The 24314-nt window shown below is 43.4% G+C and overlaps 2 protein-coding genes across 6 annotated transcripts in view; one reads left to right on the plus strand and one right to left on the minus strand.

Moving 5' to 3' along the window:
- The window catches only part of LOC121871053 (zinc transporter foi-like), a 66061-nt gene that overhangs the window by 37473 nt on the left and 4274 nt on the right, over nucleotides 1-24314 (minus strand). For all 4 annotated transcript variants that reach the window (XM_042373147.1, XM_042373150.1, XM_042373146.1 and 1 more), the window contains exons 2-3: nucleotides 11491-12420; nucleotides 10723-10802 (exon numbers count right to left, since the gene is read on the minus strand). In XM_042373147.1, coding sequence (XP_042229081.1) covers nucleotides 10723-10802; nucleotides 11491-12163 — 753 coding nt within the window. In that variant the 5' untranslated portion in view covers nucleotides 12164-12420. The remainder of the gene's footprint in view (nucleotides 1-10722; nucleotides 10803-11490; nucleotides 12421-24314) is intronic.
- LOC121871054 (zinc transporter 2-like) overlaps nucleotides 1-24314 on the plus strand; it is a 65403-nt gene that overhangs the window by 14496 nt on the left and 26593 nt on the right. The window contains exons 1-2 of one of the 2 annotated variants that reach the window (XM_042373153.1): nucleotides 2889-3311; nucleotides 10339-10407. In XM_042373153.1, coding sequence (XP_042229087.1) covers nucleotides 3144-3311; nucleotides 10339-10407 — 237 coding nt within the window. In that variant the 5' untranslated portion in view covers nucleotides 2889-3143. Of the gene's footprint in view, nucleotides 1-2888; nucleotides 3312-10338; nucleotides 10408-24314 lie in introns of those variants that run through there. The other variant, XM_042373152.1, reaches the window with a different exon arrangement.

The following is a 24314-nucleotide window of genomic DNA, read 5'->3' on the forward strand; positions in this document are numbered from 1 at the left end:
CACCTTAATAATGGATCAGATAACCCAACTCACTTAGTGGTGGTCTCTGGGTGTAACGCGCATTGTGACGTTGATGTGATAGAGGGTGTGTGACGTAGCCCATTGTAACGAGAGAGGGGGAAGAGACATAACAATGGTGGTAGGTATTGTGGCCCGTAGGTGTCTTTCCGCTGTTGGGATTATTATTCATTATCACCGTATGTCTGACCCGCCCCGCCCCGCCCCGCCCCATACATGCACCTCACACCTCTCCTCCTCCTCCTCACCTTCCATTACCACACACATCACAACTTATTTCTGAAGACAATTATCATGTGACACTTGTGAGTTTTTCCCAACAAGATAACACGAGAGAGAGGCGTCCAGATGACTCATACGGAGCATCCACCTTACTTCACTACCATCACAACACCACCGTCAACACCACCGTCAACACCACCACAACACCAAAACAATAACAACACCATCACCACAACGCCACAAGAATCCTTTATATTCCATCACGTTGACAATAAAAAAATCCCTAAAAGAAAAATAAATAAATAAATAAATAAAAAAGAAAAAAACACGACCCCAAAATTTTTTATTTAAATTCCCTCCAAAATAAAATAAAAACTTGCTACTGTGCTCATTAACAGAAAAAAAACAAAAAACATGAACTGTAAATAATAAAAACAAAAAAGAAAGATAATAATAAGAAAAATTAAACACATACAGTATGACGCAAGGTTAAGTAAAATTCAGGTCACTCAACTCTATCTGATAAGTAGGGTCTAATAAGGGCAGTGGATATACGCTTAGACCGTGGAGCAACGTGTGGAGGTAGCTTATATAATGTTCGGGCTATCTAGTGATTTTTATTATTATTATCATCCATCTCATTATTTCATCTGAAGATTAAGCACCCTAAGCCACCTGTGGGGTGATAGGTTAGGTGAGGTTATTGTAGATTCGGTTGGGTTTGGTTAGTGTTCGGGTGATTAATCTTCAGGTGATCGGTATGCTGTCTTGTCATCAGTTAATATGAACGCGTAATTAGCGATCGCGTGTCCCTTAACCTAATGACTCAATACTAACGAAAAGAACAACAACGTTCTCTGGTTGGGCGGACCTCGTCACATGTTGATCAACTCTATATAGTCTATAAACTCTACACAAAGTCTGGGGCAATACCGCAGTTCTCCTCCTCTTGAGTTATTTTGGACACACGGACGGACACACACACACACACACACAAGACCACGTGGTGTCCCCTCATAACACCATCTGTGATGGAATTACTACACCACGTCAGGCCCCTCATAACACCATCTGTGAGGGAATTACTACACCACGTCAGGCCCCTCATAACACCATCTGTGAGGGAATTACTACACCACATCAGGCCCCTCATAACACCATCTGTGAGGGAATTACTACACCACGTCAGGCCCCTCATAACACCATCAGTGAGGGAATTACTACACCACGTGAGGTCCTCCATAACACCATCTGTGAGGGAGTTACTAAACCACGCCAGGCCCCTCATAACACCATCTGTGAGGGAATTACTACACCACATCAGGCCCCTCATAACACCATCTGTGAGGGAATTACTACACCACATCAGGCCCCTCATAACACCATCTGTGAGGGAATTACTACACCACATCAGGCCCCTCATAACACCATCTGTGAGGGAGGATATACTACACCACATCAGGCCCCTCATAACACCATCTGTGAGGAATTACTACATCACATCAGGCCCCTCATAACTCCATCTGTGAGGGAATTACTACACCACGTGAGGTCCTCCATAACACTATCTGTGAGGGAATTACTACACCACGTGAGGTCCTCCATAACACCATCTGTGAGGGAATTACTACACCACGTGAGGTCCTCCATAACACCATCTGTGAGGGAATTACTACACCACGTGAGGTCCTCCATAACACCATCTGTGAGGGAATTACTAAACCACGTGGCTGCTGTTCAACACCTCAGGGCACAAGACCTACGTGACCTCCACTGTAAACATTAATCTGTATGTTCACTATGTTCCTTTACCTTTCTCTAATGAAGGCTTCTGTTAAAACACCAATGTCAATGTATGTAATAAGTCATTTATGTCCATGTATATCTTCAGCCTTCGGGCTGCAGAACTTTTTCAATAAACCGTTAATTATTATTATTATTATTATTATTATTTATTACACACACACACGACAGAATACAATACCATGTCCAGTAGTTGTGGTAATAATAATAATAATAATAATAATAATAATAATAATAATAATAATAATAATAATAATAATAATAATAATAATATAATAATAATAATAATAATAATAATAATAATACACTGAACTAGGAAGTCGTTGTTGTGGTACAGTAATCCCTCTTCCAGTTTGTAGTTAATTAGCCGCGCGGATGAGGACTTGTACTAACGAGCTTCTGCCGTTTGATATTGGATAATAAAAACAATCACTTGCCTGTTAAGAATATGCTTCTACGCCCTTGACTCTTCACGCTTCTACGCCCTTAACTCATGAGACATAAAGGCAAGCATGAACTTAGCATGCTTCCCTGTTGGGTGCTGTAAACGCTTCTGCGCTTCTCCTTACACAAGGATGTAGGTAAGTGCCAAAAAAAAAAAAGTGGCCGAGTTATCGTGCTAGACACAAACACTGCAGGCCCAGATGTACAGTGTGCCATTCAGAACTGATAGTGGGAAGCGTCACGCCGCCGTTCCTCCCTCAACACTTATCACGGCCGACCATTGTTGTAATAGTAGTGCCTCCAGCAGTGTACCTGTCAGCACCCACTTACTGCCATCGCTGCCCTAACACGTCCCGCCCCCTCTCGCCTCGCCAGCATTCTTATCCCTCACCTTCAGCATTTCTGTTGTTGTTCCCGGGTCTAACCTCAGTGGTAGCATCCCTAGTCGAGATTCTTGTCATATTCTACAGTATCATTCCGAGCGTTTTAACCCACAGACCAAACCCTAATGGTCGTATCACTTGCTGGTTGCATCTCTAGTCGACTGTACTTCATTCCTACGAGTCGTATCCTTAAACCCTGGTTGTGATTGTGGTGGTGGTGGTAGTCGTGGTGGGTCGTACTACTATCCCCTGAAGGACCGCTCCTCAGCCACCATGGACAGTACCAGCATAGGGGGGGACAGTACCCAGATCATCATCGCAAATGAAGTGCTCGACCCGGCCACAGGCGACAGTGACGATGACCCTCCCTTCTACTATGAGGATCCAGACCGTGTCAGCGTGACCCAAGCTGAGATTACCACGAGCACACCCAGTAATATGGTGAGTAGGGCCGATATCCTCGTGAACAAAGCCGATATTTTAGTGAACGAAGACGATATCCTAGTGAGTAAAGCCGATATTGTAGTGAGCAAAGCCGATATCCTAGTGAGTAAAGCCGATATTGTAGTGAGCAAAGCCGATATCCTAGTGAGTAAAGCCGATATTGTAGTGAGCAAAGCCGATATTTTTGGTAAACAACAGCAAAACTAAAACCTACCAACGGAAAATATTTACTCTTCGTTCCCTCTTATTACCTCTCTCCCTCACCCCCAACCCTTCCTCCCCTCCCCCTTTATTCCTCCTGTAATGAGACAAAACTCACCAGAAGAGGATATTACATTTAGGTAGAATATTTATAGTAGGAGGAAGTTTGGTAGCGTGACTCGCGGGTGTGGGGGGTGACTACGTATATTAACACAGGCTCAGTACAAGTGTAGTATATAAAACACAAACGCGTGTTACAGCTTTATTTTACTAGTTGCATAGGGGGAATTAATGGGGGAGGGGGATTCGTACACAGGGTTTGATAGACTATGATATGTTCGTTTAACTTCACAAGTCGAATGGGCACTTCACTAAGTCGATCGTTGGGAGGTTCGGGATCACTGCACTTCTACCACCTACACAGCCAGCACTTACTTTTATACATTGATTTGACAGCACTCTGTCGATGGACCCGGCGGAGACCTCGTTGCCTTTAGTGACGGACCTCTTTGATGAGCGGGACTGGGGACGTGGTTGCTGGCCCTCCTTGGTTATATGACTCTCGGGCGAGAGGAGCTCCAGCCCCAATATTGGAGGAGCCGGAGGGTGACCTCTCCTACTGAACCGGGTGTGTCTTGACCGGGTTGTCAGGTCAACAGGAGTGCTGGCTAATTAGCGGGTCCTTGAATTAGCAAGGTCATGACGCCTGGTTGAGCTGATCGAGTGGCGGTGAGAATGCTGGTTCCCTTGGGTCAGGTCTGGACAGCTGTTTGCCCAGGTGTGATCATGTCGCAGGTCGGTCGTGCTTTATAATTATTACCGCCCAGGTGTGTCTTGGCCAGGTGTCGTTTCCTTAACACGGTTATATCGTTGGGTTACTCAAGTACTTAGGCCGGGGTCAGGTCTCTTGGGTAGTGATCCAGGGTGTGTCAACTTGGTGCTCGCTGTTACATGTGCTCTAATTCTCTGGGCTGAAGGCAAGCTAAAGGCAGGAATCCTTGTTGGCCCTCAGATTCGGGAATTGATGAAGGACATGCATTTTGAGGAAGCATTAGCTGGTGTCGAGGTGAATGCCTGGTTTTCCTTCAAACAGATTGTCCAAAACTTCTTGGGAAACAGCCGCTCTCCAGAATATGAAAAACTGATCCAAGACCTGATTTCAAGTTTCCAGCAACTTGGGTCTAGAATGAGTGTGAAGATGCACTTTCTGCAATCACATCTTGACTATTTTCCCAAGAATTGTGGGGACTACAGTGAGGAACAGGGAGAGCGGTTCCATCAGGTTATATGCACCATGGAAACTCGATACCAGAGCAAATGGAATGTCAGCATGATGGCGGATTACTGCTGGTCATTGAAACGTGATGGTCCCGATGCACAGCACAAGCGGAAATCAAAGCGGTCCTCCTTCCTTTGAATCAATATGTAGGCTAACTATTAGGAGCATATTTTTGTTTACATTCATTAGATTTTATGTTGATTATTCTGCTTCATTTCATGATAAACGTAATTAATTTCATGGTTATTTGGAATACATTAATAATTAATTATATATTACTATATTATATGATATTTAAAAATCATTAATTTGTATTTTATTAAAAATCCTTACGTGATAGAGCAAAATGGTGGAGATATTTAAAATCAGCAACCCAAGAATATGTAAGATCACATACATGAATAAAAATAAAAATAAAAAAGATCCCAAATGCAGACCAGTGTAATCAATCATTACACTCCCTACCCACTCCCCCTTTATTCCTCCCTACCCCCACTCCCCTCCCTTGTTTTACGGTAAACATGAGTGGGAGGATTCATAGAGCTGCCATGATTTTCTTTCGTCGAACTCGTGATAAAATACCCCGTCTGAAGTGAGAATAAAGAGAAGCTACACTAATTGATCTTGACACAATAACCACCATTAAACAAAGCATCCAGCGTCAAGGTAAAAACACACCTGTGAGATACTGTATTAAGGGTCAATTACTCACTCACTCACCTGAAGATTAGCCTGCCCCCCTCCCCCGAGCTTATTTCTCCAAAGTATATGATTAAACACCTTAATTGTATCTGGGTAGAGGTTAGGTTAGGTTAGGTTAGGTTAACGTCTGGGTGGTACTAATATGCGTCTACCACAAAGCTCCTTGATTATTACGTTTAAAGGGCATCTAGAGAAGTACACCATTTAGGGAAGTACACCATCTAGGGAAGTATACCATCTAGGGAAGTATACCATCTAGGGAAGTGCACCATCTAGGGAAGTACACCATTTAGGGAAGTACACCATCTAGGCAAGTACACCATCTAGGGAAGTACACCATCTAGAGAAGTACACCATTTAGGGAAGTATACCATCTAGGCAAGTACACCATCTAGGAAAGTACATAATATAGGGAAGTACAACCATCGAGGGAAGTACACCATATAGACAAGTACACCATCTAGGGAAGTACACTATCTAGGGAAGCACAATCATCTAGGGAAGTACACCATCTAGGCAAGTACACCATCTGGGCAAATACACCATCTAGGAAAGTACACCATATAGGGAAGTACACTATCTAGGGAAGTAGGCCATCTAGGAAAGTACACTATCTAGGAAAGTAGACCATCTAGGGAAGTAGACCATCTAGGCAAGTACACCATCTAGGGAAGTACACCATCTAGGGAAGTACATCATATAGGGAAGTACAACCATCGAGGGAAGTACACCATATAGGCAAGTACAAGTACACCATCTAGAGAAGTAGATCATCTAGGCAGGTACTCCGTCTAGGGAAGTACACCATCTAGGCAGGTACACCATCTAGGCAGGTACACCATCTAGGGAAGTAACCATCTAGGTACTCCGTCTAGGGAAGTACACCTCATAAGGCAGGTAATTCTAGTCTAGAAGTAGATCATCTAGGCAGGTACTCCGTCTAGGGAAGTACACCATCTAGGCAGGTACACCATCTAGGCAGGTACACCATCTAGGGAAGTACACTATCTAGAGAAGTAGACCATCCTTTTCCACACACACACAACTATACTCTTCTTCACTTTTATTTTACAGAGACATTTTCTACCAACTCTCTGCCAGGGGTCACTATAAGGAAAGTATCACAGGCGGTGTATTCACGACAGTTCCACCACCACCTACAAGGGGGAGAGTAGGTAACAGCGGAACATTGGTGAAGACTATAGTGAGGTGCAGAGAACGATGGGATAAATAGGTAACTTTCTCAAGGGATTTTGTAAACAACAACAACAACAACAACAACAACAACAACAACAACAACAACAACAACAAATAACAACAACAACAACAACAACAACAACAACAACAACAACAACAAACAACAACAACAACAACAACAACAACAACAACAACAACAACAACAACAACAACAACAACAACAACAACAACAACAACATAACAACAACAACAACAAACAAACAACAACAACAACAACAACAACAACAACAACAACAACAAATAAATCAACAACAACAACAACAACAACAACAACAACAACAACAACAACAACAACAACAACAACAACAACAACAATACAACAACAACAACAACAACAACAACAACAACAACAACAACAACAACAACAACAACAACAACAACAACAACAACAACAACAACAACAACAACAACAACAACAACAACAACAACAACAACAACAACAACAACAACAACAACAACAACAACAACAACAACAACAACAACAACAACAACAACAACAACAATAAACACAAATATAATAATAATAATAATACAGTAACAACGCAATATAGAAAGCCGTTTTGGTGACCTACAAAAGCTGGTGATGTACAGTAGGTCGTGTGTCAAGAGGTGATATAAGGTGAGCTGGTGGACACACGTGTTATGAGAGATACCGGGTCCTCCAGAAGACTCGGATGTTGATTAGGTTACGTTACCACCATAGGAGTTATAGGTAAGACGCAGCCCTCAATTATAAGACAAAAAAAAAACGTATTTAAGTTACAATCAAAACCTGTAAGAAATTTGCTCGTTGAACATAAATAAACGGTTCTCAGCTAACACCACACACTGACAACTGATTAAACCCATAAAATTGTCGTTATGCACCGTCTGGTAACTTATGCATCAGCTTCTTGACTGACAACTGATTAAACCCATAAAATTGTCGTTATGCACCGTCTGGTAACTTATGCATCAGCTTCTTGACAAACTTGGAGGAATTGAAGTAGAGTATGTTTGGACGGCCGGGTGCTAATCAGTATATCTCCCTGTATAAGTATAAGGGGAAAACAGGTCAAGGTGAAGGTCTCTCCAGTGTACCTCATTATAATAAGTTAACCTTATAGTGAAGTGACCTTAAAACAGGTCAAGGCCGCCCGCCACATACGTCAACTTTATTATCTTGCAAAACACATTATAATATTATGAACAGTGAAAGTGGGCCCTATTGGCCTTGCGCCCCGTTAGGTTAGGGCCAGTGTGGATACAGCCCACTACACCCGAAGGAAGCTTTAGCCTTCGGTACACAAGGAAACACCATGGCCGGTATTGTTCTTGACCGCCTTCACTTCCCCAAATGTGAGGTTAAATATAATTTTACAACTGGGTCGACTGGGGATGCCCCGGGATCGAACCAGTGGGCCCTTAAAACAATCATTGGCTCAACTTGCTGTCAGTTTGTTCGTAAGTTAGTGCCTACAATTGTCAACCATTTTTAGTACAATTTCATATGTAGAACATATGTTCCTTCTCCTGTTAACTTCAGGGTGATTTAATATGATACAAAAATTAAGTGTTCAAATTTCGTTTTTGTCCTCGTCGTCACTTGTCAAGTTCCTCGACACACACACACACACACACACACACACACACACACACACACACCTTCATGAGACAATACAAGCGGTGTAAGAAACGTCCCTTTTGAAAAATACACTTTTATATAGTATAATGCACAACAAAACAAATAATAATAACCTCACTTAAATATTTCAACACCGTCTACCACAATACAGTACATCCATCAATAAAACTATTTACCATTTGCGACTCACAGAAAAAACCCACAAGGGATTAACACCATGACCGGCATATTCTTCTATAAACAGAAATTTACATGTATACAATTGTGATCAAAACTTCTCCTGGGCATTCGGTAAACTTGCCATGTATCGTGGGTCAGATATGGGTTCAGTTCATAGTATGTTAACGTTGTTTTTCATTATAAATTGTGTCAGAATATAAACATGAACAAAAAACTCTTAATAATAAAAAGAAAACCCGAGTAAATTGATATTAAAATCCCAGTTCAATGTTGTCATCAAGTGTCGAAGTGATTCAGTTAACAAATGTTTACAGTACCTTGACAAAATAAGAAGCTTTTAAATATTCAGTACTATATTAACTACTACATTCACTATAAACCAGAAAAATATACACCATCATATTAGTAATGCCTATCAAGACATTTACTCCCATATCGATAATCTTCATTCAATATCTCTAACACTCATATCGTGTTGGTGGGTGGTGGAGGTGCCGACGTCTAGTAAAAGCGATATTATTTTTATATATCGTCTGGCAACACTATGTCAACCATACGGGAAATGATGAGTGTATGGACCAAGTCTATTAAATTCACACAAGTCATTCAAATCAGTCAATATTTTTACTTTTTTTGCTCTCTCTCTCTCTCTCTCTCTCTCTCTCTCTCTCTCTCTCTCTCTCTCTCCTCTCTCTCTCTCTCTCTCTCTCTCTCTCTCTCTCTCTCTCTCTCTCTCTCTCTCTCTCTCTCTCTCTCTCTCTCTCTCTCTCTCTCTCTCTCTCTCTCTCTCTCTCTCTCTCTCTCTCTCTCTCTCTCTCTCCTCCTCTCTCTCTCTCTCTTTCTCCTCTCTCTCTCTCTCTCTCCTCTCTCTCTCTCTCTCTCTCTCTCTCTCTCCTCTCTCTCTCTCTCTCTCTCTCTCTCTCTCTCTCTCTCTCTCTCTCTCTCTCTCTCTCTCTCTCCTCTCTCTCTCTCTCTCTCTCTCCTCTCTCTCTCTCTCCTCAGGTCATCGTCTTGGTAGTGATCACAGACGCAGGTGAACGAGGCCTCAACAACCCAGGTATAGATAACGATAATAGAAGCGAGTGAGGGGATGGCGGGTGGATCCTTAAGTAACACGTATCAGTGGATTGTTACGTGCCCGGAATAACACACACACTCCTACACCTGGCTGGCTGGGTAGGTAGGGGGGCTATATGTCTAACACGTCTTGTTATCTACTCCATTACGTATGATAACTCGACCTAAATGACATAAAATAAATAAAATATAAAAATACACGTAAGGCACAGTTCTAGAGTTTGATCTTGTTGGGATATTGACACACACACACACACACACACATGTATTTTTTCTTCTTTGTATCTTCCTTAATTATCACTATTTATTCTACTTTATTCACTTTCTAATTCACCATTGTTAATTTCTCCAGTATCAATACCCCTCACCCGTGGCCAGCATCGCAGTATGACGTCCACTCAGTCAAAAGATAACTTCTCTACCGTGTAAATACCAGACACCGCTGTAAATACCCGCACTGGTAAACTTTCCATACTACCATATAGATTTTAAAACAATACTCAAAACACTTTACTCCTCTGTGCCTACGTCAGAATTTTTATTTTATTTGTACACCTAATAATTATGTTTACTTTTATGATTTTTTTTATTAATCCTAAAAAATAAAAATAAAACATTCTTACGATAATTTTTATTCCTGGGACTAAATCAGAGCATCCAGACCTATCTATCAATCTGTCTGTCTGTCTGTCTCTCCCCAACAGGACGCCAGTGAACACGAGTATGAGGTGGCTGTTCCTGCCTTCTATGATGACTACACGAACGGAGATCCAGTGAGTACCTTACCTTACCTTACCTTACCTTACCTTATCTTACCTTACCTTACCTTTCTTGGTCTGACAGGTGTAATGGTGGTGCCAAGGGTGTGGTGATGATGGTGGTGCCAAGGGTGTGGTGATGATGGTGGTGTCAAGGGTGTGGTGATGATGGTGGTGTCAAGGGTGTGGTGATGATGGTGGTGTCAAGGGTGTGGTGATGATGGTGGTGTCAAGGGTGTGGTGATGATGGTGGTGTCAAGGGTGAGATGATGATGATGATGATGATGATGATGATGATGATGATGATGCCAAGAGTATATATGCTCTTACCTTAGTTCCTCCCTCTGGCGCCGTTGCCGAGGAGGTACCATTGGCTCGAAGTCGTGCCGAGGTGACGCCCCTGCCTCCTCCTGTAGTAGAGAACAACACAGTGGGAGAATTAATAAACCCGTGTCGTGTACTGGGCCTCATACATCTTATTATAATGACACAAAAGCCCCGTCACCTTATCAATATATAACTTAAACTAAATAAAGCGACTGAGAATTTGTTTATGTCATGTCCTTAATAGCGTTATCAGGGTGAGAGTCTTTAATGGCTAATCGGCTGAAATAAACACTAAATGTAACCTAACTAAACCTAACTAAACCTAACTAAACCTAACCTAACCTAACCTAACCTAACCTAACCTAACCTAACTTAACCTAATATATATAAGTATTTTCGTAATTTTTTTTTAGCAGAGAAAATTTTGTAAGGCATTATTTCCCAACAACTGTTTTTAAGGTAAGTTTGTTGTGGTCTCTTAACAAACTGGTGGAGCCATATCAAGTGTAACTCTCCCTAGCATGAGTAAAGAAAGCACAGAGTCTAGTTAAGGGTGCAACAAAGGTGTTATCCTACATACCAAACCTCTCCAAACTGCGAGTTGTTGTCAAAGAAAAAGGACATATGATAAACGTTCTACAGCTAGACATGAGGTGAGGCTCACTTCTGGACTCAATTCACCTTGTGAGTGTAGGAGACTAAATTGACTTAATCCGTGATGGCTGAGACACTAAGCTATGTTGGCTGAGGTAGACTACAACAGCAACTTACTAGTGTTATCTGCAGTGTGCTCTTGGCTGTCCTTTCTCCCTGCATCTTCCTCGTGCCCGTGGTCGTGGTGCCCGTGGTCGTGGTGCTCATGGTCGTGGTGCCCGTGGTCATCACTGTGGTCGTAGGGATGCGCATCACTACCGCTGGTCGTCTCACCCACACTTCTTTTTCGGTTGTCGTTCCTGTGGTTGTTGTCTATAGGGTAAGGCCTGTCGTTTTGACGGGCGTTGTTGTAATCCATTTGGTCGTGTTGAGCGTGGTCCTTAGAGTGGCCGTGGTCGTCCTCGAAGTGGTTACTGCGCCCATTGTCGTCGTGCGCGTCTTTGTTATCTACAGCAGCGTGCTTGGGGTCGTCACCAGAGTGGCTGTGGTCGCCACCCAGACGAATACCAGAGCACCTGTGGTCCTCTGGATGATGGTCGTGGGTGACGTGGTCGTCATCCGAGTGGTGCTCATGACCATGGTGATGGTTCACACCAATACCTAGATTATTCAAGAGCTTCTGCAGCCCCTCCGGCGTGATGACGCCAGTACCTTCGGCGTAGCGCATAAACAGCTCGCGGAGATGAGGATTATCCTTCAAGATCTGTTGGTCACTGACTCCAGGGGCAGGACACATAAACACTGCGGGGGCCAGCACCAGCAGCCCCAGCAGCATGGCCAAGGAAGCCATCAGGAAACGCTATGCGGGGAGCAATGTGTACCTTGGAGGTGGGGGAGGCAGGTGGTGAGACAGATGTACAGACGGCGGCGACTGAAGAGTCTGGTAACGCTGCAGGTGTGCTGAAGAAGATGGTGGTAACTGGGGAATCAGCAGCTGCACCGAAGGCGGCGTGACTGGCGATGCGGGCGCTGCAGCGGGGGTGGTGCTCACCTTCTCTGCTCCTCTCCTCTCCTCCGACTACCGCCCACACCAGACCCAACATTCACCTGAGGCAACACACGGGACCATTCACTTAAATCACTTGTTCAAGGGCAGGTGTGATAGTAAGGCTATTCATAAATCTAAGGGGAGCTAACTAACATCTGGGAGGAGCTAACTAACATCTGGGGGAGTTAACTAGCATCTGATGGGTTACACAGGTGCTACAAGCCCAGTTACAGGTGGTAAGGTTCAACCAGGTGAGAGAGGAAGATAATTAACATATGTCAGAGGGGAACCAATGATGGAGAGAAAGGGGGGGGGGTGTTATGATGGAGGTGTGAGGGAAAAGGTGATGGGGGAAATGTGAATAAGATGTGAGGGGGAAGGTGATAAGGGAAGAGATGCGATGGAGAAGTGTGGGAGAAGGTAAAGAGGGGGTAGATAAGATGGAGGAATGAGGGAGGAATCAATTACTCACTAAAAATATGAGGGTAGGGGACTGAAGGGGGTTGAGGGGGTGGAGAAAAGAGGTAAGGGAGGAATGGTGGGGTGGGGAATAGTAGTGGGGATCACTAGCCTCTAAAGAAAGTCTTATCAGGGTAAAAGTACACTTCTGTGGCATTATATGAGGTGTGGGGGATTGATGGGCGGGAGGAGGTCGATGGGCAAGAGGGTTGATGGACAGGGGAGGTTGATGGGGAGGAGGTTGATGGGCAGGGCAGGTTGATGGGCAGGGGCGGGTTGATGGGCAGGGGCGGGTTGATGGGCAGGGGCGGTTGATGGACAGGGGGCAGGTTGATGGACAGGGGAGGTTGATGGACAGGGCGGGTTGATGGACAGGGGAGGTTGATGGACAGGGCGGGTTGATGGGCAGAGGAGGTTGATGGACAGGGGGAGGTTGATGGGCAGGGGGCGGGTTGATGGGCAAGAGGGTTGATGGACGGGAGAGTTGATGGACAGGGGAAGTTGATGGACAGGGGGAGGTTGATGGGCAGGGAGGGTTTGATGGACAGGGGGAAGGTTGATGGGGGGGGGTATCATGGGTGTACCTGAAAATTTCAACTTTTAGTAACATTCACAATTTAGAAATATAATCTTATGTAATTTTGGGTGAAGTATTGTCTATGAAATAATACATAAAAATACAAGAAATTCATACACGGGGGTATAGTGTATAGTGCTTAGTGAGAAATACACTAGTTTGTGTCTTGTTCTAAGTAATAATGTTATTTTCTAAATCAATTTTCGTTAACTATGTAGTCGTGTGTGTGTGTGTGTGTGTGTGTGTGTTTTGTGTACACCAGTCTGACTGTCGTGTGAAGTGCGTAACGTAGCACACACACACACACACACACGTACAGTACTAACACCACAATAATGCTGTCGAGGTAAAGACGGTAACCTTGAGATAACAACCACACCACATCACAACACACCACACACAGCAACACACCACATCGCAACACAACACAACACACCAATACACACCGCATCACAACCCACTCCACCATCACAACGCTCCCCACCCTAAAAGGCCTGAACGGTGTATGTGTCAATTCATCAAGCAGGGCGCTTTCCTCCACACACCGCTGCTTGATCCACTTGTTGACAATTTTAAGCTTACTGTGTACCTCTCTGCTCTCTCCACTGGACGGCACACGACTCCAAAACGAAACCACAGCTCCACTCATTCCCCTTGTGGTTTCGTTCCTCTGAGTTGTTCTTTACATACTAGCGTTCATTAGCGTTCATGGGGATTACTTGAAATATAGATGTTAGACTTACTCGACTATCATCCCATGTAAAAGGGTTCATTTCGCCACACACGAGAACATGACTCGATACTGACATTGGTTCATGTTTGGATGACTCATAATTGGACACGTCATTGAGTAGCTTCAGTATTTATATTCACTAGATGTGTCAGTTTTCCTCATATGGGATAATAGTGACTTTGAATAATTCGAGCCACAATTCGGTAAACACCCCAAGGCTTCGATCTAGTCAGGCATACCAATTGACTACTTGTAGGCAAGATTAGGCTCTCATTATACGCCAGGTTTAAATAATCATCGGACAAAATTGGGTAGATATTTGTCTTTGACTTTTTTTACTGGGATTAGCCCACCCCGATACAGGTCAATGACCCACATCAGGGCTTGGAGGGCGAAAAAAAATTATTATATAATTATAATATTAATAATAATAAATATTTATAAATATAAACACGTATTATAATAAATAAAAGTAAAATGTAATAATAATAATTGACCATAAAAAATAAAAGAAAAAAGATCAAGAGTGGAAAACGGTGTAATAAAGTATGTTGTGTTGTCAAAGTAAGAGAAACAATGGAGACCCTGTAACTGTGTGTAAATGAGGCAGAAAGTCCGATCAGCAACCTGGGACTTGGTCACACTTTTCATGATTCCATATGGCAGCAGGGTCTACCATGAGACCAACACAATATGCTTCCAATATCTTCCCAGGCGGTAGTACCTCCCTGTTTGGTAGCTGCCGACTAACTGTACTACATACGTCGTAATGAGCTGTACTACTGCAGGCTAGAGTAGAAATATGGTTAACAGGCAAAGTTTAAATGGGTCATTACCTCGCGAAATATTCTTACTAGGGGAAATAATAATAATTACAATACCAACAAAAACAACAACAACAACAACAAACCAATTACCATACAACACACACCACCAACAGCTATCACACATAATCTAAACACTTAAATAACGTTAAAAGCTCGAACAGGAAAATACTGTACGTGTCATATTAACCAAACCCCAAGGCCTAAGACGTATTCTTATCTCGTACACACACAAGCCGACAACATGGACGCCTACTATTCTTGCCACGTATATAAGGGAAGACAAGGCCTGGTCGTCGCACTCACCACCACCAGTTCCACCACCACTATCACCACCATCACCACCACCACCACTGTCACCACCACTAGTTACTATCGAGTTTATTATGAGGTGTCTTATCTCCAACACTCTTAATAGTGTGTGTGTGTGTGTGTACAGAAGGTCACAAAGTACATGATAAAAAGTAAAATGACAGACAAATCATCATCATTATTATTCGTGTGTACAATACTTTAGATTAAGAGAAAAATAAGCCTTTTGATATCATACTTTCTCAAAATTCTATTACCCTCATACATTCCTAAGGACGAGGGTGTCCTATTGTGATAACCCCAACACTAGGATCTCTCTCTCTCTCTCTCTCTCTCTCTCTCTCTCTCTCTCTCTCTCTCTCTCTCTCCTACTTACGTCACCAGCCCCCATTAAGACCTATGAGTATTGTCAACCATCACTACGCGCCAGACAAGAGGAATAAAGATTGTCTGTCGCCAATCTTCCCTTTATCCTCCCCTCAGCTCCCTCTCCTCCCCCTTCCCCTCCCATTGTCACGACCCTCATCCCTAACTCCCTCCCCACCACCGCCACTACTATCCTCAGTTCCTCAACCCAAAACTTCATCACCTACCACTATCCTCACCCCTAACGCTCATCACCTACCACTATCCTCACCCCTAACGCTCATCACCTACCACCATCCTCACCCCTAACGCTCATGACCAACCATTATCCTCACCCCTAAGGCTCATCACCTACCACTATCCTCACCCCTAACGCTCATCACCTACCACCATCCTCACCGCTAACACTCATCACCAACCACTATCCTCACCCCTAACGCTCATCACCTACCACCATCCTCACCCCAAACGCTCATCACCTACCACCATCCTCACCCCACCTGTCTTTCCCCCACCACCACCACCACCAATTTTCCACGCCGACCCCCGACCATCGCCCTCACATAACCACGTACCACCCCCTTCCCCTCCCCACTGGCACGCTATCAACAACATTCGCTACTTCCTCCCTATCCTTGACCCTTCCTCCCTCCCCTTAACTCACTGCGAGGCGGGAGTTGGACCACAAATCGACTGAGGTCACGACTTAACCAGGTCACAGGATTTCGTCATCACGGACACTAATCCATATACAGGATAGGGTAGGGTAGGGTAGGGTTGGGTGAGGGTAGGGTGGGGTAACTTAAAGTTGGGATGGGTTAGGTTCACTAAGGTCAAGTAAATTATTAATCTTTTCTTTGTCAGAGGAATGAAGATATTGTTCCCAGAAGCAAAAATTAACCCCAGACAGACAGACAGACATCAGGTGAAATCGGTATACACTGAGGGTCCCAGCTTACGATGTGATTTTTCTTTCGGCTTGATACCACCATAATTACCTTCTACCTGTCATGGCATGGCTGGAGGAGAAAGGTAAAGTTGGGGGATCTTGTGGGGAGGGGTCTTCAATGGGGAGAGATGTAATGAGGAGGGGTCTTGTGGGGAGAGTCTTGTGGGGAGGGGGTCTGTTGGGGAGGGGGGTCTTGTTGGGGAGGGGGGTGTGGGGGAGGGTGGGGAGAGATGCTTAACCAGGGGGGGTCTTAATGGGAGATGTAATGAGGAGGGGGTCTTGTGGGGAGGGTGCTGTGGGGAGAGTGTGGGAGGAGGTTTTGTGGGGGAGGGTCTTGTGGGGAGGGTCTTGTGGGGGAGGGATGTGGGGAGGGTCTTGTGGGGAGGGGGTGTGGGAGGGGGTGTGTGGGGAGGAATGTGTGGGGGGGTCTGTGGGGAGGGTCTTGTGGGGGAGGAGTCTTGTGGGGGGAGGGGGTGCTGTGGGGGAGGGGTCTTGTGTGGGGGGGTGCTGTGGAGAGATGTGTGGGGGTCTTAATGGGGGAGATGTAATGAGGGAGAGTCTTAATGGGGGGGTCTTGTGGGGAGAGTCTTGTGGGGGGGTGTGTGGGAGAGTGTGGGGATTGTGGGGGAGGATGTGGGGAGGGTCTTGTGGGGAGAGTGTGGGGAGGGGGTCTTGTGGGGGAGGGGGTGTGTGGGGGGGGGGGTCTTGTGGGGGGGGGGATGTGAAGGGTCTTGTTGGGGGGAGGGGGGATTGTGGAGGGTTGTCACGCATGTTTTTGTATTGTTTTTGTTGTTGTCTTGTTGTTAAGTTTGTTTTGTATTGTTGTGTTCTTGTTGTTGTTTTTGTATTGGTTTTGTTGTTGTTGTTGTTGTTAGATATTCAGTAGAATTAAATTCGACTGATATCACCGGACAGGACAGACTCACCTTCAGCTTTATCTTATCTTATAAAATTACTTTCTCCATTAGTCACGTATCAACAGAATCCCCTGAAGAATCTGCACCCTAGCTTATTTCACCTGAACATCAACCACCCTAACACTAACCTGACCTACCTTAACCTAAACAACACTAACCTAAACTAACCTAACACTAATCGGTGCTATTATAGTATGCGGTCTACCGAGCTGCAGTTGTCTACCGGAATATTTACACTGTAGCGTCCATTAACCTAACCTGACCTAACCTTATCCTAACATAACTTAACCTAACTTAACCTAACCTAACATAACCTAAGCTAACAAAAACCAGTCAACCACAATAAATTCCACTCAACCACAAACAAAACCAGTTAACCACAATCAAAACCAGTTAACCACAATCAAAACCAGTCAACCACGATCAAAACAAGTCAACCACAATCAAAACCAGTTAACCACAATCAAAGCCAGTCAACCACAATCAATTTCAGTCAACCACAACCATAGTCAAACAATCAAAGCTACTCTACATCAATCAAACCCAGTCTACCACAATCAAAGTCAACCATACTAATAGTCAACCACAATCAAAGTCAACCATACTAATAGTCAACCACAATCATAGTCAACTACAATAATAGTCTACCACAATAACAAGTCAACCAAAATCAAAGCCAGTCAACCACATAACATACAACACCCCCCCTCCCCGGAGACGCTGGGTGAAGACAGGGACTTTTCTTGTATCGCACGAAGATATCAACCACATCCATCCTTGATAACAGACAGCACTAATGTGTGTGTGTGTGTGGGTGTGTGTGTGTGTTTTGTGTGTGGGTGTGTGTGTGTGTGTGGTGAATACTCAAACACTCAGGGTTCTGTTATGATAACCTAATGGTTTCTACAGTCACATGATAAGCTCTAAGTGTCCCAATAGAGACACATCATAAGCTTATGGAAGTGTCCCAATAGAGCCACACCATACGCTTGTATAAGTGTCCCAATAGAGCCATACCATAAGCTTGCATATGTGTCCCAATAGAGCCACACCATAAGCTTATTTAAGTGTCCCAATAGAGTCACATCATAAGCTTGCATATGTGTCCCAATAGAGCCACACCATAACCTTGTATAAGTATCCCAATAGAGCCACACCATAACCTTGTATAAATGTCCCAATAGAGCCACACGTTACCCATCTTTTCTACGCCGGCTTAAACTACAGATTCCGCTCACTATCAGTCACAGGTCGTTGTGTTCAAGTAATCAGGACTCTCTCTCTCTCTCTCTCTCTCTCTCTCTCTCTCTCTCTCTCTCCACAACAAGAAGGTAATTACAGCCAAGAATACACAACTCATTACAACCAACATCAAGGGACTACAAATCCTCTTAACTAAGCCAATATAAACCACGTATGGTAAGCTTACTCTTTTTTTAAATACAATTGAAAAAAAATCCAAACAAAAATCTTAACGAAAACAACTCAATTCGTATTGCACAAATCCAATTACTGTAACTGTCATGAAAAGCCTCATTAACAAAAAAAGGTGTAGACAGGTAAAACAGTTATATTATACAAAAGGAAAGTAAATATAAACAGTAAAAATAGCCCTGCACTTAACATCAACAACGTACGTGTGTGTGTGTGTGTGTGTGTGTGTGTGTGTGTGTGTGTGTGTCATCTCGCTACCTTCCTTTCTTCCTTGCTTTGAGAGATTTATTTATTTATAAAGGTGATTGGGATGAGGAAAAATAACCTTTATTTTCTCATATCAGCTTCGAAAAAAATGGGTATGTACGTATGTATGTTTAATTTATGCGACGAAAAAAATATTTACATAGACATTAAAAAATGGCCAAATGAAATGCATAGAAAAAATGAAGACAAAACTGAAACTGGAAATAAACTTAAGAAATGTGAGGGCACTGAATAAGCAGGTGAGCACAAGATCGCCACAGCTGTAAAGGCAAGTTAATTACTGTACCAGCGATCAAAGTGATTCACCAATTGAATGCTGGACACCTTAACCCCCCCCCCCGTCTCCACCTCTGCCACCACCTTCCTCCACCACCTCTGCCACCTTCCTCCACCACCTCTGCCACCTTCCTCCACCACCTCCCCAGCCATGAAAGAAAGCATAACCTCACCCAGATACATCAGTCGGTGGTCGCGAACTGTGATAGCTGGTTAGTTACTCGTTAACGTGTGGTTGAGTGTGGGTTTGCTGGGTGCGACACGTGGTTAGTGGTGTTTTAGTGACTACGGGACGTGGTTTATGGTGCTTTGGTGACTATAGGACGTGGTTTATGGTGTTTAGTGACTACAAGACGTGATTTACGGTATCTAATGACTATAGGACGTGGTTTATGGTGTTTAGTGACTACAAGACGTGATTTACGGTATCTAATGACTATAGGACGTGGTTTATGGTGTTTAGTGACTACAAGACGTGATTTACGGTATCTAATGACTATAGGACGTGGTTTATGGTGTTTAGTGACTACAAGACGTGATTTACGGTATCTAATGGCTATAGGACGTGGCTTATGGTGTCTAAAGACCCTTTAGAGACCAAATACAGTTTACTAGTCATCAAGGTGAAGCGCCTAGATTTTGCCAGTCTTCTTGGGGTCAGGAGCTTAAGGTTTACCGCAGTTTCAGAACACACACATAAGCACACCAAAGCCTCACAAGTTCAACACAACATTATGTACAGATTATAAAAAAAAAAGGTTGGAGACTGAGAATTTTTTAAAACACACCTTAAGACAACCCTCACAGCGTCTACGTGAGTAGAAGTTATCGGCATTGGAAAGTTATTATTACCATTAAAAAGAAAGTTAAACTTATATATAACTGAAAGTATTGGTTATTGAAATGATCTTTGTACACGACTGAAAAGAATAATATTGCGTTAGGTGGAAATAAAGGCTAATAGCACGTTTTTTGGTACTTAGTATTTTACACATGATCTTCAATAAATAGAGACTTGTTTACGAATTATTAATAATATTACCCCCCACAATAGGATTAATATAATCCGGTATTATTGTCGTTATTACTTCGTGGTGTTATTATTATTATAGGTAGTAGTAGTAGAGAATATCCACTAATTATCTGACCCATTACAAAACTTAACAACGCCCCAAAAACATGACGAACAGAACACCATGACACTATTATTTTGACCATCAACTCGTAAATATTTTCATGTCTTAATGGACTTTCACACGTGCACCGTACTCGTGTTACCTGTCCATTTTAAGACAATATGCTGAAGAAGACCTTTAGCCTCTGCCTCTCTCACCTCACCTCACTGCCTGGGAATAAATTCTAACCAATAATTAAATCATTCTCTTTATTTTAATCTTTTCCCTGGGATTTTGAAATGATTAATATATATTTTTGTTCTCATGGCAGTGTCCGGACATGTTATACTTAATATTAACCAACCTGTTTGTATCACAAGATAGTATAACCTCCAAAACTAGTATCGTTGGTGTCAAGAGCACAGCGTCGAACCATATAAAAAATGCTAAAATACAGACACACACACTTGGAGAAGTTTACATAAATATACTGTATATATACACAGGTGTACATTTGCATCCATTCCTGTCCACAAAAAGTCACTCACACACACACAAGGTAAAATGTTAGCACTGACAAGGGTGTTCGAGGCATGTCCCAGAGAACTGTCTGGCACTCAGCGAGATATAATTAGTTACTGTGATATAATTAACTTTATGATGGGTAACGTTGTACCAGACCTTGTGGGGTATGTGAGTCACTCGTGTGTGTGTGTGTGTGTGTGTGTGTGTGTGTGTGTGTGTGTGTGTGTGTGTGTGTGTGTGTGTGACTGCTCTCGTCCATGTGGTGGTTGTCACAAAATTTACAACTTGAGAAAAATCAAGGAAAAAAAAACCCTCCACAACCATTTATCACACACACATGAAGGCTACCCGCCAGCAGTGTGCCAAACCTATGGTAATGCATAGTGCGCGACCATCTCCCCCGCTTCCCTTCCTGACACACAGTTTTTAATTATTTCAGGTTAAAGCGTTAAGTTTCAAGGTTAAAAACACATTAATCGATTTCATATACTTTTTAAGAGTGGTAACTGTAGTTTGGCCCATATCTTATTCGCAAACAAATAATAACACTTTATTTCAACGCAAAAACTACGCTATACAGATTAACGAAAAGGTAATTCATTCCAGTTTACGATCACAATTTTTTTTAATTATGATAAAGTAAACCCTAATGTTCTTCCAACTTGGGTCAACGATAAGAAAAACGCCCAGTCAACCTGATGTTAACTAGACTCATAAAGATGGCGGTCCTGGACACAACAATCGCCAAAATTCAGTTGGTTGACACCCCAGTTGTAGCAACGTCGCCAGCCGTCTGAGTCAACCCGCCCCACCGCGTCAAAATAACGCTATCAAACCGCAACAACAAATCGGCCAATGTCTCCTTCTGTTATACATTACTCACCATAAATTGTCTAAACTATCCTGTTAATCCACGAATACAAGCTACATGTATTAAAGCTAAGAAAAGACAGGAACAAATGAAAGAACTACACTTTTTGACAATGAACAAGATAGTACCATGTGAAATCTTCTTTATCCACATAACTGACAAACCCCCCCCCCCCCTCCCATTTATTCCTATTGCTGGGAGTAATTTAAAGGTTTGATATAATATTACTTACAATTTGATGCTAATAAGATATATAAAATGTTCCTATGAGAAGTTTTTTTTTCCTTCACGCGAGGATACACACGTCCGTTAACAGAGGTTGAAGCATAAAGTTGTACAGTAACTTATAGAATATTAACGAGTATATAATAATAACTTCGGCGGGACGAATTAAAAAAGGAATCACCTGAAGAATCACCACTCAAGCTTATTTCACCGAAAGCTAACCTAACCTAACCTCACCCCCCCCTACAAATATGGTTAGGTAAAATAACGTTCAGGTGGAGATTCTTCTATTTACCCTTTTTTTATTGAGAGAATCTGTACTGGCTAGAAATGGTTAAATGCTTTGCAAGCTTTCTGTGTGTTATGACCGTGAGATAACAACCATCAGCTGCTCTCTCACGCACTCTGCCTCGTGAATATTGCCACAAGCTGACTATTGCTTACACCGGCGGCTACACACACACGCAAGATGATCGTCAATGATACCTCAAATTGATAAAACAAGCTCTCCCTCTTACACACACTCATTATACATTACAATCAACCAAAACGACTCTTGCCTAAAACACTGAAATTAAAGTATTCATCCCCCCCCCCCCAACCTCCCTACCCGTAATGACGTGACCCTGAGGCAACAACAAAGCCCACCCATGGTATCCTTGCTCATTACCTGCTCCCCTCCCCACCTGGCGCACACACACACGGGGGGAGGGGGTACTTAGCATAATGTCACATCAGGTCATGCAACTACCACCCCAGCATGCACCCTCACTGGCACGCACCAAGCACTTGCCCTTTACGCTGTGTGAAAGTGTAGAAAAGCGTGCCCCCTCCCCACAGTCGTATGTATCATTACAATCACTGTTTTGGGGGATCAGGATATGATATGCATCTGATACATAAGAACATAAGAATGGAGGAAACTGCAGCGGGCCTATTGACCCATACTGGGCAGTCCCCAACGGTACACTGTTTTTTTTTTAAAGGTTAATGGTAAAATCAGTCGCCTTATCACGTCTCATATCAAGGCAACATCAGATTTTTTTTTGGGGGGGGGAGGTCGTCATGGTTACGTAAGACTCCAATATTGTTCTCACACAATTCCTAAGATAACTGAAAGACTATTGTTAATCGGTCCCGTAAGGCCATTAATAACTTCTAAAGTCTTAATATGACATTTAGTTCCCCCAAGGTCGACATCTCGCTCTCACCGACACCAATGCACCAAACAAGGTAGTACTGCATCTCACGTTCTGATCTATTAAAATGAAGAAACATACATGACACGGTTTCGCTGTTTTCGTCATCATACATACAACGAGGCTCGATTTTATAGGCTGTTGTGATGAGAGTGAAACCTATAGTGACATTCCAAGAAGATAGACATAGGTTTACTAAAATGAAAGATCAAGACAAAACGGCATCACACACATCTCCAGTACAATACACATGGAAGAGAATCAAAGGGAAAGTGAAATATAATACCGGTACATCAGGTCCTATAAAACAACCTCAACAATACACATGTTATCATTACTGTTAACGATAGAAAGCAGGTGTGTGTGTGTGTGTGTTGCTAGCTCCAGGTTCAAGGTAGGACGCTAGGCAATTTATCACATGCAGGGCAGCAGTTTCATGGCAAGGATATAGTTACCCCGAGTTCCTTTGATGACTGCCTTGCCCGTGTCATGCTCAAAGACGGTCATCCCCCACCCCCCTCCTCCTCCTCCTCGCCAGTCGTGGCCGGGAGGAGGGGGAAAAGGCAGGGGTAGCCGAGGGTGGGTCAGCGAGTCAGGGGATGGCTTGAGGGTTGGGAATAGGGTGTGGAAGGAAGGCAGTCGGGAGAAGGGAGTGAAGGGAGGGGTGAAGGGAAAAGGATGGGACCACAACACACCAGGAGGGGAGAGGGAGGAGGGGGGGATAACGGGGCAATAAATGAAACAGTAAGGGACCTGGAGAGGAGGCGCGGATAAGACAGAGAAGGACTTGTTAGGAGAGACACACATGGTAGCCACGTGTACCCCTCAAACAACAAAACACCCTAACCATGACTGTCAGAAACACAACCACATGTTATTTTGATCCTTTACACGTGATAAACAC

Source organism: Homarus americanus, unplaced genomic scaffold (genome assembly GCF_018991925.1).
Source record: "Homarus americanus isolate GMGI-L3 unplaced genomic scaffold, GMGI_Hamer_2.0 scaffold52512, whole genome shotgun sequence".
Classification (NCBI taxonomy): domain Eukaryota; kingdom Metazoa; phylum Arthropoda; class Malacostraca; order Decapoda; family Nephropidae; genus Homarus; species Homarus americanus.